At 49.3% G+C, this 15579-nt stretch overlaps 1 protein-coding gene across 2 annotated transcripts in view; it reads right to left on the bottom strand.

The window, feature by feature from the left end:
- Positions 1-15579, bottom strand: part of LOC6584385 (microtubule-associated protein futsch) — a 62766-nt gene that overhangs the window by 804 nt on the left and 46383 nt on the right. The window contains exons 6-7 of one of the 2 annotated variants that reach the window (XM_044011422.1): positions 1721-15565; positions 41-1663 (exon numbers count right to left, since the gene is read on the bottom strand). In XM_044011422.1, the coding sequence (XP_043867357.1) occupies positions 41-1663; positions 1721-15565 (15468 nt within the window). Of the gene's footprint in view, positions 1-40; positions 15566-15579 lie in introns of both variants that reach the window. The other variant, XM_044011421.1, reaches the window with a different exon arrangement.

The following is a 15579-nucleotide window of genomic DNA, read 5'->3' as shown; positions in this document are numbered from 1 at the left end:
TAATGGGGTGTTTCGTTGCTGACTCTCTGACGGTACTTACCTAGCTCTTTGTCTTCCCAGGTTTGCTTGGCCTCCAGCAGGGCATCGTAGACCTGACGGCTAGGCTCAGTGCCGGAGAAGACATAGTAGCGAGCACGGACGCGCTTAAAGAAGTCCACGTGCGCATAGTAGGAGTTGCCGTTATGCGGCACATAGGTAAGATCCACATACACTGGTGCGGGCTTCTTAGCCTTGTTGGGTGACTCGCTACGCTTGCGCAGGTTCTTCTCATTGTTCAGTCGCGTCTTGGTTGCGACCAAGCGACGCTCTTTCTTGGGCGTGGTGCGAATATCGGCGCCTTCGACCGGCAATGGTGCCGGTGATGGAAGGCCGAGTGGTTTGCCCCATTCCTCAAGTCGATCCTTTGGCAGAGTGCCGGTAGTGCTGCTTGTGCTAGCTGTTGTTGTTGCTGTTGTTGTTGCTGCAGTTGTTGCTGCAGCTGTTGCAGTTATTGCTGCAGTTGTTGCTGATGTTGCTGCAGTTGTTGCTGCAGCTGTTGCTGTTGACGGTGTGGCAGTGCCAGTGGTGGTTGCAGTGCTTGCTGCTTGCTGGCTTCCACCAGCTGGACTTAGGGTGCCAAAACTAGCCAAGAGATTGTCGCCGCTGCGTACCTTGTGGACATCACTGAGGGGGAAACGTTGTCGCTCGGCAGTGCTGCTGACAATTTGCTCGACCTCCTCGGCCTTGGAAGGCGAGTAGGAATACTTGGCGGTCACGGAAGACATCACCTCGGCGCCGCGCGCCTGCACATGCTCCTCGAGTGCCTTCTGGAAGTCCTTGTCGGCCTCATCCAGGAATTTATGTCCGGCCCAGGTTTGGCTGGTGCTCTCCACACTCTCCGACGATTGACTGGCTGGCGGTGAGTCTGTGTAGGTCATCAGCACGGCACCCCGTATCGGTATGGGCTCTGTGCTGGGCTTGCCATCAAAACTATCGGGAAGTGCGCCATAGAATGAGGTTGCCATGGGATCAGCAGTGCGGGGCGGCAGAATGGCGCGCGCAGTGGAATGCTCTTCGCTGCCGTATTGAGGCGGTATATCATCCTGACTGTCCTCGCCATCCAGATCCGAGCGCTTGCTCACCCCAGAGCTGGAGCGCTGCAGATCATAGCTGGTGCTGCGTGGTGTGCCTGGCAAGTCATCATCGCTCATAGCGCCGGCCAGACGCTCATCATCACTGCCGGGTGTGCTGGAGCGATAAGTGCCACGCAGCACAGCCACCTCCTTGGGTAGCATTTGATCGCGCTCACGCTCGCTCTTCTCGCTCTCGCTGGTGGTGCGCGTTGTGGTTACCACGACCTTCTCGCTATCTGGCTCAGAGCTATCGGTTGTAGTAACTGTCTTTTGCTCGGTCACAATCTCCTTGCCATCCGCGGAGACGACCTTGGTGACTGTGGTTATGGTAGTCGTGATAATCTTTTCGGTGCTGCCACTCAGCGCTGTGGTGCTCTCAATGCCACGCAGCTCGTGCAGTTCGGGCAGCAGCTCGCTGGAGTCGACTCCAATCTCGGCTAAATCGGGCTCCTCCACTGCACCTAAGGACCTAAGCTCGTCTTTGCTGACACGCGGGAACGGAGATGTTGGTTTGGGTGATGACTCTGGCGTCTCGGTGTGTGATTCACGCCCTAGCGGTGTTGGTATGGATTGACTTTCAGATGTTAAAGCACCAGGACTAGACTTACCACTAATATCTTTGGGCGACAATGGGCCCGATGTTGATGCGACGCTGGCAGCGCTAGACTCACTCTTGGCACAGCCTGAGCTGCTGGCCGCGGTGCTTGTGGTGCTCATTGGCTTTACACTGGGACTGACCGGTGCCGTTGGCGGCGTCTTGCGATCTGTGCCGTCCACTGCTTTCTCAGCCTGTGTTTGTGTGTGTAATAGTGTTATAGACTCTACTTTGGTTTTCGAGTCGGTTGATTTAGTTGTGGTAGTGGTGCTGCTGCTGCTCTGTTCAGAGGATTGCAGCAATGTGGTTGTGTCTGTGGAGGAAGTGGTTTTTGTCTCCTTGGATGCCTCATGTTCGTCCTCTTCTTTAGTCTCCTCTTCTTTGATCGCTCCAATCGTGTCAAGCTCCTCGGAGGGCTTATAGATGCTGGTCATCATGATGGTGGCAATGGACTTGGAGCGACTTTCCTTTAGACCGGCATGTCTGTCATCGTCGCTATCCTCCTCAACATCGCTGTGGGTTTGTCGACCCTCGCTTGTCTGGCTAAGCATCGACTCACGCCGCGACTCATCTGTGCCGACAAACAACGGCTTCTGGGAGGTAATTTCACTGGAGATCATCTTTAGACAGTCATCAGCGGTTTTGGTTGCCTCAGCGCTGAAGGTTTCCTTGGCAGAAACTATTTTCTCCGTTGCCAAAAATTCAGCTACCGTTTCCTTGAGACTGTCCTTTACTGATTCCTGAACAGTTGTACTTGTGATTTCCTTACTTGAGATTTGACTACTTGGCTTCTGGCTGCTCGTAGTTTGAATCTCGCTGACTATGGACTCGGATGAGCACTCTTCGGACTGAATGAGTAGCTCCTCCAACTGGGATGTTGTCGTTTTTTCCGTTATCTTTGTAACATGTTCAGTATCTTCCTTAACACTAGAGGTAACCAATTTGGTGATTTCCTTGTCGGTCAGCAGACTGGACAATGAGTCGCGCCGTGAACTGTCCTCAGCCTTCATGCTGCTACATACAGATTCGCTGATAGATTCTTCTTTTAAGTGAGATTGACTTATAACAGTCTTTGATGTACTTGTTGATTCGCTTGATTTTTCCTCCTTTTTGGTTTCGAGTGTCGATATCAGTACTGAATCGCGTTGGGACTCTGAAGTCTGCTCATCCTTGGCACTGATATGACTGGCACTTGATGCTGGCCGCGAAGATTCAGGCTCCTTCTCTTTCGATTCCGGGTGGGGGCTTTTCTTTGTCTCTGATGACTGTTCGCTGACGTGGCTGGCTGCGGATCCTGGCCGCGTTGCATCTTTGCTTGCTGTAACCGATCCATCTCCTTTCACGCCGTCAGCAACAGACATTTCTGACTCACGTCTGGAATGCGACTCTACACTGACAGTTTCCTTCTCACTTACGTGGCTTACAATTGACTCGGGTCTGGAAATATCCTTAGATAGTGGTGGCGATTTTTCATGCTTCTGATCGAGTTCCTCTTTCAAACTAGCCACTGATTCGGGTCGTGATGCTTCTCTTGACAGAATTGTCGATTCTTCCAACTTTTCTTCTTTTTGGCTTGTTATGGACTCCGTTCGGGATGTTAAAGACTCGATTGCTCCCAGCTGGCTTGTTACGGACTCCGGCCTGGAAATATCCTTGGCTAATTCAATATCAGCCATTTTGGCAGCTCCTTCTCGGAGCTGAGCTTTTTCGGACTGCTCAATTTTGTCCTTCTCTTCAATTGAAATTGGCCCAGACTTTTGATCTGGTGATGACTTTTCAGACTCAATATCTACCTTCATCATTTTGATATCCAATATCTTTTCATCCAACGATAGGTCCCTTGTTGCACTTAATTTTCTCGAAAGAGCCTCTGGTGTGATTGTTTTTAAATCATCTGTGGGCTCAGTTTCAGGTTCAGAAGTGGTTTTTAGTTTTTCTTCCAATTGCTTCTCATTGAATCCTGGTATAATGTCAGTAATATCTTTGTCGGACTTCAATACCTTGGCTACATCGGCGACTATCTTGGCAACTTCTTCTTCGCGTGGCGAGAGGGGACGCATTGGTTGCTCTGGTATAATGGCTCCCTTTTCGGTTGGTGGCGAGAATCTGTGCTCCTCATCCTCTTCCTTGATATCGTGCAAAATACTCTCGTCGCGTTCGCATATGGTTACTGTGAATTCGGGTGAGTCAACTGTGGTAATATGCGTTTCTCGAAGCTCTGAAAATCCACTCAAGTCTAAGTTACCCTTGGTAGTAGAATTTTCTGTCACTTGTTCTTCGGCTTTAGTTTCTGTTTTGGATCCCTCCAGTGACTCTGCTACTAGCTCCTTACCGCTTTCTAGTTTCTGGCTCACTACATCAATTACAGTCTCTGCCTTTTTACTCAGCGTATCAGTTAGCGATTCTAGAGTACCTTTGCTCGAGTTGATTGCATCAGATTCAGGTTGGCTTATTTGTTCAATGATATGTTCTTCAAAAGTAGTAAACGATTCTAAAATATTATCTGCCACATCGACTGGGCTGGACGCCGTTAGTATCGCTCCCACAGTGGCGTCTTCGGCAGGCTTTTCTATTTCCATCGCCCCCGATGTGGTGTGGGAAAACTCGCCTTCAGCAATATCTACTGGGCTGGACACTGTTGGATAGTTTGCATTCATTTCAGTAGATGTCAATATTAATGAAAAAGGTTCTTTTGATGCTTCATCTATTGGTGACGATACTGTTTCCGCGACTGAAGTTGGACGGGAAGATTCCTTTGATTTCACACTTTCAGCCACTGATGCTGGACGCGATGGTTCCTTTGAGGTAAGCAGTAGAGACTTATCATCAACTTTTGTGCTCTCTGCAATAGATCCACTTCGGGAAGAAGTAGCAGACTTTTTGTCTTTGTCATTTTCTGGTTTTTTGACAGTCGAATCAGTAATATCGTCTGCCTTTGGACTTTCAGCTAAAGATTCGTGTACAGATTCAGGTCGTGATACTTCCTTGGAGTTTAATACTGACTTGCTGGGAGATTCATCATCAAGCGGCTTAGCTGTTGAAACTGAGAAGTCACCCTCAGCAACATCAATAGGACTTGAGAGGGTTGGAAAGTCGCTCTTTGATTCCATAGCTAGGACGAACGTCTCTTTTTTTATACCATCCGATGGTATAAAATCTTTTGCTTCATCAATTGGTGAAGATGCAGTGTCACCAATCGAGACAGGAATTGACGTCTTTTGATCTTCTGACTCTGCCGACTTTGGTGCCAGGGAAGTTGCCACTGCGAAGTCACCCTCAGCAACATCAATAGGGCTCGAAAGTGTTGGATAGTCACCCTTCGAGTCTAAATTTAAGACTAAGGTATCTTTATTTACATTATCCGCGAGTACGAAGTCCTTAGCTTCATCTATAGGTGAAGAAGCAGTCTCGACAACTGAGTCCTGAGCAGAGAATTCCTTAGATAAACTTATTTCATGCTGTACACTTTCGGGACGTGAAATTACTTTGGGCTCTTCATGATCAACACTATCTACTACCGAGCCCGGACGTGTGGGTTCCTTGGATACGGGAAGCGACTTGTCATCTTTCGTACTTTCTATTTTGGTACTTTCTGCAACAGATTCACGCCGCGAAGGCTCTGCGGATGTGTCGTCTTTTAGCACCTCAGGTTGTTCCTGTTCACCCTTTACACTTTCGTCTACGGATCCCGGTCGTGATGTCTCCTTTGAAACAGGAAGAGACTTGTCATCTTTCGAGCTGTCAGGTTTAATACAATCTGCAACGGATTCTCTCCTGAAGGGCTCTCCAGACTTTTCATCCTTAACACTTTCTGGCTTATCGTGCTCGTCTTTCACACTTTCAACAGCAGAGCCTGGTCGTGATGCTTCTTTGGAGACGGGAAGAGACTTGTCATCTTTCAAGCTGTCGGGTTTAATACTTTCCGCAACGGACTCTCTTCTGGAGGGCTCTCCAGACTTTTCGTCTTTAACACTTTCTGGCTTATCGTGCACGTCTTTCACACTTTCAACAGCAGAGCCAGGGCGGGAAGGTTCTTTGGAGACGGGCAGAGACTTTTCATCTTTCAAGTTGTCGGGTTTAGCACTTTCCGCAACGGATTCTCGTCTTGAAGGTTCTCCGGACTTTTCGTCCTTAACACTTTCTGGTTTCTCATGCTCGTCTTTCACACTTTCAACAGCAGAGGCTGGGCGGGAAGGTTCTTTGGAGACGGGCAGCGATTTGTCGTCCTTCACACTCTCGGCCTTAGTACTTTCAGCAACGGACTCTCTTCTCGAAGGCTCTCCGGAATTTTCGCCCTTAACGCTTTCTAGTTTCTCGTGCTCGTCTTTCACACTTTCAACAGCAGAGCCAGGGCGGGAAGGTTCTTTGGAGACGGGCAGAGACTTTTCATCTTTCAAGCTGTCGGGCTTAGCACTTTCCGCACCGGATTCTCGTCTCGAAGGTTCTCCAGATTTATCATCGTTAACAATTTCAGGCTTCTCATGCTCTTCTTTCACACTTTCAACAGCAGAGCCTGGACGAGAAGGTTCTTTGGAGACAGGCAGTGATTTGTCGTCCTTCAAACTCTCGGCCTTAGTACTCTCAGCAACGGACTCTCTTCTTGAAGGCTCTCCAGACTTTTCATCCTTAACACTTTCTGGCTTCTCGTGCTCGTCTTTCACACTTTCAACAGCAGAGCCTGGTCGTGATGCTTCTTTGGAGACGGGAAGAGACTTGTCATCTTTCAAGCTGTCGGGTTTCATGCTTTCCGCAACGGATTCTCTCCTGGAGGGCTGTGCAGACTTTTCGTCCTTAACACTTTCTGGCTTCTGGTGCTCGTCTTTCACACTTTCAACAGCAGAGCCAGGGCGGGAAGGTTCTTTGGAAACGGGCAAGGACTTCTCATCTTTTGAGCTGTCGGGTTTAACACTTTCCACAACGGACTCTCTCCTGGAGGGCTCTCCAGACTTTTCGTCCTTAACACTTTCTGGCTTCTCATGCTCGTCTTTCACACTTTCAACAGCAGAGCCAGGGCGGGAAGGTTCTTTGGAGACAGGGATAGACTTTTCATCTCTAAAACTGTCGGGTTTAATACTTTCCGCAACGGATTCTCTTCTGGAAGGTTTTTCAGACTTATCACCTTCAACACTTTCTTGCTTCTCATGCTCATCTTTCACACTTTCTACCACAGAGCCCGGCCTTGATGGTTCCTTGGAGACTGGTAGCGACTTTTCATCTTTCGAGCTGTCGGGCTTAATACTTTCCGCAACGGATTCTCTCCTGGAGGGCTCTCCAGACTTTTCGTCCTTAACACTTTCTGGCGTTTCGTGCTCGTCTTTCACACTTTCAACAGCAGAGCCAGGGCGGGAAGGTTCTTTGGAGATGGGCAGAGACTTTTCATCTTTCGAGCTGTCGGGTTTAACACTTTCCGCAACGGACTCTCTCCTAGAGGGCTCTCCAGACTTTTCGCCCTTAACACTTTCTGGCTTCTCGTGCTCGTCTTTCACACTCTCAACAGCAGAGCCAGGGCGGGAAGGTTCTTTGGAGACGGGCAAGGACTTCTCATCTTTCGAGCTGTCGGGTTTAACACTTTCCGCAACGGACTCTCTCCTGGAGGGCTCTCCAGACTTTTCGCCCTTAACACTTTCTGGTTTCTCATGCTCGTCTTTCACACTCTCAACAGCAGAGCCAGGGCGGGAAGGTTCTTTGGAGACGGGTAGAGACTTTTCATCTTTTAAGCTGCCGGGTTTAACACTTTCCGCAACGGACTCTCTTCTGGAGGGCTCTCCAGACTTTTCATCCTTAACACTTTCTGGCTTCTCGTGCTCGTCTTTCACACTCTCAACAGCAGAGCCAGGGCGGGAAGGTTCTTTGGAGACGGGCAAGCTGTCGGGCTTAATACTATCAACAACGGATTCTCTCCTGGAAGGCTCTCCAGACTTTTCATCCTTCACGCTTTCTGGTTTCTCATGCTCGTCTTTTACACTTTCAACAGCAGAGTCAGGGCGGGAAGGTTCTTTAGAGACAGGCAGCGATTTGTCATCTTTCAAACTCTCGGGTTTTACACTTTCTGCCGCAGATTCTCTCCTGGAAGGCTCTCCAGACTTCTCGTCCCTAACGCTTTCTGGTTTCTCATGCTCATCTTTCACACTTTCAACAGCAGAGGCTGGGCGGGAAGGTTCTTTGGAGACAGGCAGTGATTTGTCGTCCTTCAAACTCTCGGGCTTAACACTTTCCGCAACGGATTCTCGTCTCGAAGGCTCTCCAGATTTATCATCGTTAACAATTTCAGGCTTCTCATGCTCTTCTTTCACACTTTCAACAGCAGAGCCTGGACGAGAAGGTTCTTTGGAGACAGGCAGTGATTTGTCGTCCTTCAAACTCTCGGCCTTAGTACTCTCAGCAACGGACTCTCTTCTTGAAGGCTCTCCAGACTTTTCATCCTTAACGCTTTCTGGTTTCTCATGCTCGTCTTTCACACTTTCAACAGCAGAGGCTGGTCGGGAAGGTTCCTTGGAGACGGAAAGCGATTTGTCGTCCTTCACACTCTCGGCCTTAGTACTCTCAGCAACGGACTCTCTTCTCGAAGGCTCTCCAGACTTTTCATCCTTAACGCTTTCTGGTTTCTCATGCTCATCTTTCACACTTTCAGCGACAGACTCAGGTCTTGATGGCTCTTTGGAGGCAGGAAGTGACTTGTCATCTTTCAAGCTGTAGGGTTTAATACTCTCCGCAACGGATTCTCTCCTGGAAGGCTCTCCAGACTTATCATCCTTAACGCTTTCTGGTTTGTCGTGCTCATCTTTCACACTTTCAGCGACAGACTCAGGTCTTGATGGCTCTTTGGAGGCCGGAAGGGACTTGTCATCTTTCAAGCTGTCGGGTTTAGTACTCTCCGCAACGGATTCTCTCCTGGAAGGTTCTTCAGACTTATCGCCTTTAACACTTTCTGGCTTCTCGTGCTCGTCTGTCACACTTTCAACAGCAGAGCCAGGGCGGGAAGGATCTTTGGAGACGGGTAGAGACTTTTCATCTTTCAAGCTGTCGGGTTTAACACTTTCCGCAACGGACTCTCTCCTGGAGGGCTTTCCTGACTTTTCGTCCCTAACGCTTTCTGGTTGCTCGTGCTCGTCTTTCGCACTTTCAACAGCAGAGGCTGGTCGGGAATGTTCTTTGGAGACGGGCAGCGATTTGTCGTCCTTCACACTCTCGGCCTTAGTACTCTCAGCAACGGACTCTCTTCTCGAAGGCTCTCCAGACTTTTCATCCTTAACGCTTTCTGGTTTCTCATGCTCATCTTTCACACTTTCAGCGACAGACTCAGGTCTTGATGGCTCTTTGGAGGCAGGAAGTGACTTGTCATCTTTGAGGCTATCGGGTTTAGTACTCTCCACAACGGATTCGCTCCTGGAGGGCTCTGCAGACTTCTCGTCCTTAACACTTTCTGGTTTCTCATGCTCATCTTTCACACTTTCTACCACAGAGCCCGGCCGTGATGGTTCCTTGGAGACTGACAGAGACTTGTCATCTTTCAAGCTGTCGGGCTTAATACTTTCTGCAACGGATTCTCTCCTGGAAGGCTCTCCAGACTTTTCATCCCTAATACTTTCTGGCTTCTCATGCTCGTCTTTCACACTTTCAGCAACAGAACTTGGGCGGGAAGGCTCTTTAGAGACTGACAGAGATTTGCCATCTTTCAAGCTTTCGGGCTTAATACTTTCCGCAACGGATTCTCTCCTGGAAGGCTCTCCAGACTTCTCGTCCTTAACGCTTTCTGGTTTCTCATGCTCATCTTTCACACTTTCAGCGACAGACTCAGGTCTTGATGGCTCTTTGGAGGCAGGAAGTGACTTGTCATCTTTGAGGCTATCGGGTTTAGTACTCCCCGCAACGGATTCTCTCCTGGAAGGCTCTCCAGACTTCTCGTCCTTAACGCTTTCTGGTTTCTCATGCTCATCTTTCACACTTTCAGCGACAGACTCAGGTCTTGATGGCTCTTTGGAGGCAGGAAGTGACTTGTCATCTTTGAGGCTATCGGGTTTAGTACTCTCCGCAACGGATTCTCTCCTGGAAGGCTCTCCAGACTTCTCGTCTTTAACAATTTTTGGCTTCTCATTCTCGTCTTTAACACTTTCTACCACAGAGCCTGGGCGTGATGGTTCCTTGGAGACTGGCAGAGACTTGTCATCTTTCAAGCTGTCGGGCTTAATACTTTCTGCAACGGATTCTCTCCTGGAAGGCTCTCCAGACTTTTCATCCCTAGCACTTTCTGGCTTCTCATGCTCGTCTTTCACACTTTCAGCAACAGAACTTGGGCGGGAAGGCTCTTTGGAGACTGGCAGAGATTTACCATCTTTCAAGCTTTCGGGCTTAATACTTTCCGCAACGGATTCTCTCCTGGAAGGCTCTCCAGACTTCTCGTCCTTAACGCTTTCTGGTTTCTCATGCTCATATTTCACACTTTCAGCGACTGACTCAGGTCTTGATGGCTCTTTAGAGGCAGGAAGTGACTTGTCATCTTTGAGGCTATCGGGTTTAGTACTCTCCGCAACGGATTCTCTCCTGGAAGGCTCTCCAGACTTTTCATCCTTAACGCTTTCTGGTTTCTCATGCTCATCTTTCACACTTTCAGCGACAGACTCAGGTCTTGATGGCTCTTTGGAGGCAGGAAGTGACTTGCCATCTTTGAGGCTATCGGGTTTAGTACTCTCCACAACGGATTCTCTCCTGGAAGGCTCTCCAGACTTCTCGTCCTTAACAATTTCTGGCTTCTCATGCTCGTCTTTAACACTTTCTACCACAGAGCCCGGGCGTGATGGTTCCTTGGAGACTGACAGAGACTCGTCATCTTTCAAGCTGTCGAGCTTAATACTTTCCGCAACGGGTTCTCTCTTGGAAGGCTCTCCAGACTTTTCATCCCTAGCACTTTCTGGCTTCATATGCTCGTCTTTCACACTTTCAGCAACAGAACTTGAGCGGGAAGGCTCTTTGGAGATGGGCAGCGATTTGTCGTCCTTCAAAATCTCTGCCTTAGTAGTCTCTGCAACGGATTCTCGTCTCGAAGGCTCTTCGGACTTTTCATCCTTAACACTTTCTGGTTTCTCATGATCGTCTTTTACGCTTTCGGCGACAGACTCAGGTCTTGATGGCTCTTTGGAGGCAGGATGGGACTTTTCATCTTTGAGGCCATCGGGTTTAGTACTCTCCGCAACGGATTCTCTCCTGGAAGGCTCTCCAGACCTCTCGTCTTTAACACTTTCTGGTTTCTCATGCTCGTCTTTCACACTCTCAACAGCAGAGGCTGGGCGGGAAGGTTCTTTGGAGACAGGCAGCGATTTGTTGTCCTTCAAACTCTCGGGCTTAGTACTTTCCGCAACGGATTCTCTCCTGGAAGGCTCTCCAGACTTTTCATCCTTAACGCTTTCTTGTTTCTCGTGCTCGTCTTTCACACTTTCAGCGACAGACTCAGGTCTTGATGGCTCTTTGGAGGCAGGAAGTGACTTGTCATCTTTGAGGCTATCGGGTTTAGTACTCTCTGCAACGGATTCTCGTCTTGAAGGCTCTCCAGATTTATCGTCCCTAACACTTTCTGGCTTCTCGTGCTCGTCTTTCACACTTTCGGTGACAGAGTGAGGTCTTGATGGCTCTTTGGAGGCAGGAACGGATTTGTCGTCCTTCAAACTCTCGGGCTTAGTGCTCTCCGCAACGGATTCTCTCCTGGAAGGCTCTCCAGACTTATCATCCTTAACGCTTTCTGGTTTGTCGTGCTCATCTTTCACACTTTCAGCGACAGACTCAGGTCTTGATGGCTCTTTGGAGGCAGGAAGTGACTTGTCATCTTTGAGGCTATCGGGTTTAGTACTCTCCGCAACGGATTCCCTCCTGGAGGGCTCTGCAGACTTCTCGTTCTTAACACTTTCTGCCTTCTCATCTTTTACACTTTCGGATACAGAGCCTGGTCGTGATGCTTCTTTAGAAAGAGGTGAAGACTTTTCATCTTTTAAGCCTTCAGGTTTTGAGCTCTCCGCAACTGATTCCCGTCTCGAAGGCTCTGCAGACTGCTCATCCTTAGGACTATCGGGTTTTTCGTGATCATCTTTTGCATTTTCTGCCACGGAATGTGGTCGTGATGGCTCCAGAGAGACAGGTTGGCTTTCTGGCTTAATACTCTCTGCAATGGATTCTCGCTCAGATGGTTTGGTTGCCTTTTCGTCGACGCTTTCAAGTTTCACATGTTCACCTTTCACACTGTCGGCTACTGATTCAGGTCTTGATGCTTCCGTAGAGGCTGGTAAAGACTTGTCGCCTTTAAAGTTTTCTGGCTTCGTACCTTCTTGAATGGATTCGCGACGGGACTGCTCTGTTGAAATTACTTCATCTTTTGAGATCTCTAGTTTCTCTAAGTCTTTTAGAGGAGAAATCTCTTCATCTTGTAAATTCTTTTGCTGGCTTAGTTCTATTGCTGCCTTAGCTTGTTTGATAGTTGGTGATACTCTAGTTGTTTCTTTCTTTTGGTCACCTGTGCTATCATGGACTTCCTTCTTTGTTATTTCCACGTCATGGAGTTCCTTCTTCGATATTTTCACTTCAACCTCAATGGCTTCTTCAATTGTTGCAGGGCTTTCTAGAGATACTGTGTCTTCACGATCCTTTACTTTTGTCGGTACAGCTGTAGGTTGGATAGGATGTGCTGGCAATTCATCTTCGGAAGTTATATCGCTAGTTTCTTTTTCATCTGGTGTACTGGCCAGCTTCTTGTCGATTCTTTCGCCTGGTTGCTCCTGGGCTATCACCACTTTATCCTTGTCAGGAATTGTTTCACTAATATCGGTTTTTTGAATTATGGGGACCGCAATTTTTCCGTCTAATTCTATCTTAGTAGTGTCCTCTGTCTTCGCAATAATCTCGGGCTCAGGAATATGTTCGGCTGCCTCTTCCACATCAATATCTTTGACAACTTTTTCATCTTCGGTTTCTTTTTCTTCTTTGGCTGTTTCTTCTTTATGCGAAATACTCTTGGATCCTGCTTCATGTGTGTCTTTTTCATATAGGCCAAGATCAGCTTCCTCATGTACGGGCAAGTCTGCCACCTCATCAGGTGTTTTTATAACATCTCGCATTAGATTCTGCTGTGCCTCAAATGTCATTTTCTTGGGTAAGACTCTCTCTGCAGAATCCATACCAGCGGCAAGCGGCTCAGTACCAACCACTATTTTAGTTTCGGTTGGCGTGATAATGGAGGCCGCTGTCGTTGCTGCGACAGGCACTGCAACGGTAGCCACAACAATCGATTCGATTTCCTTGGTTTCTTCTTTGACATATTTCTCCTCAATGACCAAGTCTTCCTTAATCTTGTCCAATGGAATGCGTTCATCTTCTGGTAGGGTAGGAGCTGTGGTAGCTCCGGATTCGATTGTAGCTGAGAATTTTTCCTCTGGAAGACTTTCTTGCAAGTTAATGGGCGGCAGCTCAGGAGCTTCAATCAGCTCGTCCTTAGTATCAGAAGTTTTCTTGGCGCTACTGAGCTTATCATCAGGAGTAGGGGAAGAGAATTCTTCTTCAGCATGCTTGCCCTGGGGCAGTTCTTCAGTGCGAGACTTGACAATGTCCTTGGCAGTGGATAAGATCTCTTGAACCTCAGCCTTGATTTCCGTTTTCTCAGGGCTGTGTAACTGTTCATGCGGCTCATGCCTGGCTGCTTCACTACTCTCCAGACGAGCCTTACGCTCCTCGGCTTCAGCCTTTGCGATGGCGGCTTCGATTTCCTCCTCTGCACTTTTCTTGCGCTTCTTTTCTGACTCCTGCGAGTCACGCTGATGCTTTTGAATTTCTTCCTCCTTAGTCATGCTGCTCTCCTGCTCTTGCTCAATAATTGAGTCCTCTGTATACTGTTCTACCTCTTCCTTTTCAATAATTAAATATTCCTCCTCTTCCTCGGCCTCCGTTGTGCTGTCCTGCTTCGCCATCTCACGCAGCTCCGCTTTGATCAAGTGTTGCCGTTTCATCTCGTCGCGACTGAAAACTGCCTCAATTTCTCGCACAACTTCCTGTTCCTCTTTGAGGTCATCCAATTCCCGTTGCTTTTCAGCATCTAGCTCTTGTGAGGCACTTAGATCTAACATCTTTTTGGCTGCTGTCGCCTCATCTGCGGACGGTGTGGACACCAAGCTGGAGTCTGTGGTACCACCCTTATCCAGTCGTGATTTCTTCAAATCAGGTTTTGGCTTAGCTGACTTAATGGGACTGCCAGGGGCCGGAGCTCGCTTGGAAGGAGAGACCCCTCGTGGCCTTCGGGAGATGGGCTTGCGCTGCGCTGCTTGCATCGTTGATTGCTGCGTTGTCTTCGTCTCCGTCACTGACCTTTTCTCCATGGTGCCAACAGTGCGACGTGTGCTGGCTGTGCTCTGCCGAGCCGCGGTCGCCTGTTGCTTGGACTCAAGCACCTTGCGGTTGTTGGCCTCCTTGGCGCTCTTGGCAGGTGTGCTGCTGGGACTCGACTTGGTGGTGCGTGTCATTACCTTAGGCTTGACATCCCGCGTAGCTGGTGCTCGGCTTACAGCTGGCGTGGCCGTAGGCGAGCTCTTTTTGTCCTCACGCTTCACCAGCTTGCGGTCCATAGATTTTGGCGGCTTGCTGTCAATTCTAGAGCGTACAACTGGCTTGACTTCCGCTCGAGGCTTGTCCGGCTTGCCCTTGGCGGCCTTTGCTGTCTTGCTGCTAGCTTCTGTGGCGGTTGCATCGACTGCGTCCTTGACAGGCGCAGCTGCCGGCTGTGGCTTGACAATCAACACTTCCACCTTTTTCTCCTCATCAGTGTCCTTGTTGTCCTCGTGCTCAGCTGGCTCCGTGGAGGGAACGGAAGGCTCTGGCGCGCCCTCGTCACCGGTGTCGATAGCGAGCTCCGGTTCAGGCTCAGCGTCTGGCTCATCCGTGTCTATGGAGTCCGCCTTAGCACTCAAAAGCGGCGTGGGTCGTTCCACTTGATCGCCAGGTGTTTCCAAAGCAGTTGCAGCTGCAGCGGTTGCTGCGGCAGCTGCTGCTGCTGCCGCTGCTGCTGCTTCCTTAGCTTCCTTTGCCTTGTTGTCCTGCTGCACAGCCACGGCTGCTATGGCAGTTGGACCAAATTTACTGGGCTTGTAGCTAGCGCTGGGTGGCGTGCCTTCAATGGCTGATTTTAGTGTCTTTCTGGTACTTGTCACTGTTTGTATAGCTGGAGCTATTGACTTGGCTGTGCAAGTGGAGTGCTTCATGAACTCGAGATGCTTGAGCTTCTCCAGACCCTCCTGGATCTTAAAGTCGGGTGTGCTGCCCGGGAAGAGGATACGCGTAATGGTATCATCCGGGTTAGCCGGTTGCCAGACAAGCAGCGCGCAAATGGATACCAAATTCTGCAGGGGGAAGTTAAACTCCTTGGTGTCGCGCGCGGTGAAGAGGCGCTGATCCCCGGAATTCCATTTTTGTAGAAACTCTTTGACCTCTTTGGAGTCCCGTGAGGGACTTATCACATACATATCCAGGGTGCCGTGACCAACCTTGTGGTAGAGATTTATAGGCTCTTGATTGCGATAGCAGCACTGCGGCTTGAGGTCAAGCGACTTGAGATCGTTAACCAAGGCGTGACCGCGCTCAAAGAGATCGATCAGCAGTGGATTACGGTCCTTGTCGCCATCAGGACTGGGCAGTCCACCCTTCCGATCGGGAACATTGCCAAAGAAATGCCCAATCTGTGGATAGACATGAGAGTCCCGCTTGCGTGACACCACAGCCCCAAGTCCCTGCACATTGCTGTTGTTCAGGCGCGTCATCAGCACCGCATCCAGCCGGTCCAAATGCCGTGCAAAGTCCCAGAAGCAGGCCTTTCGATTGAAGCCGCCATCAACTGCAAAATCACAG

The sequence above is a fragment of the Drosophila mojavensis genome, unplaced genomic scaffold, assembly GCF_018153725.1.
Source record: "Drosophila mojavensis isolate 15081-1352.22 unplaced genomic scaffold, ASM1815372v1 contig_136, whole genome shotgun sequence".
Classification (NCBI taxonomy): Eukaryota; Metazoa; Arthropoda; class Insecta; order Diptera; family Drosophilidae; genus Drosophila; species Drosophila mojavensis.
Note: the sequence above shows the minus strand (reverse complement) of the source record. Positions and strands in the feature narration are given on the sequence as shown.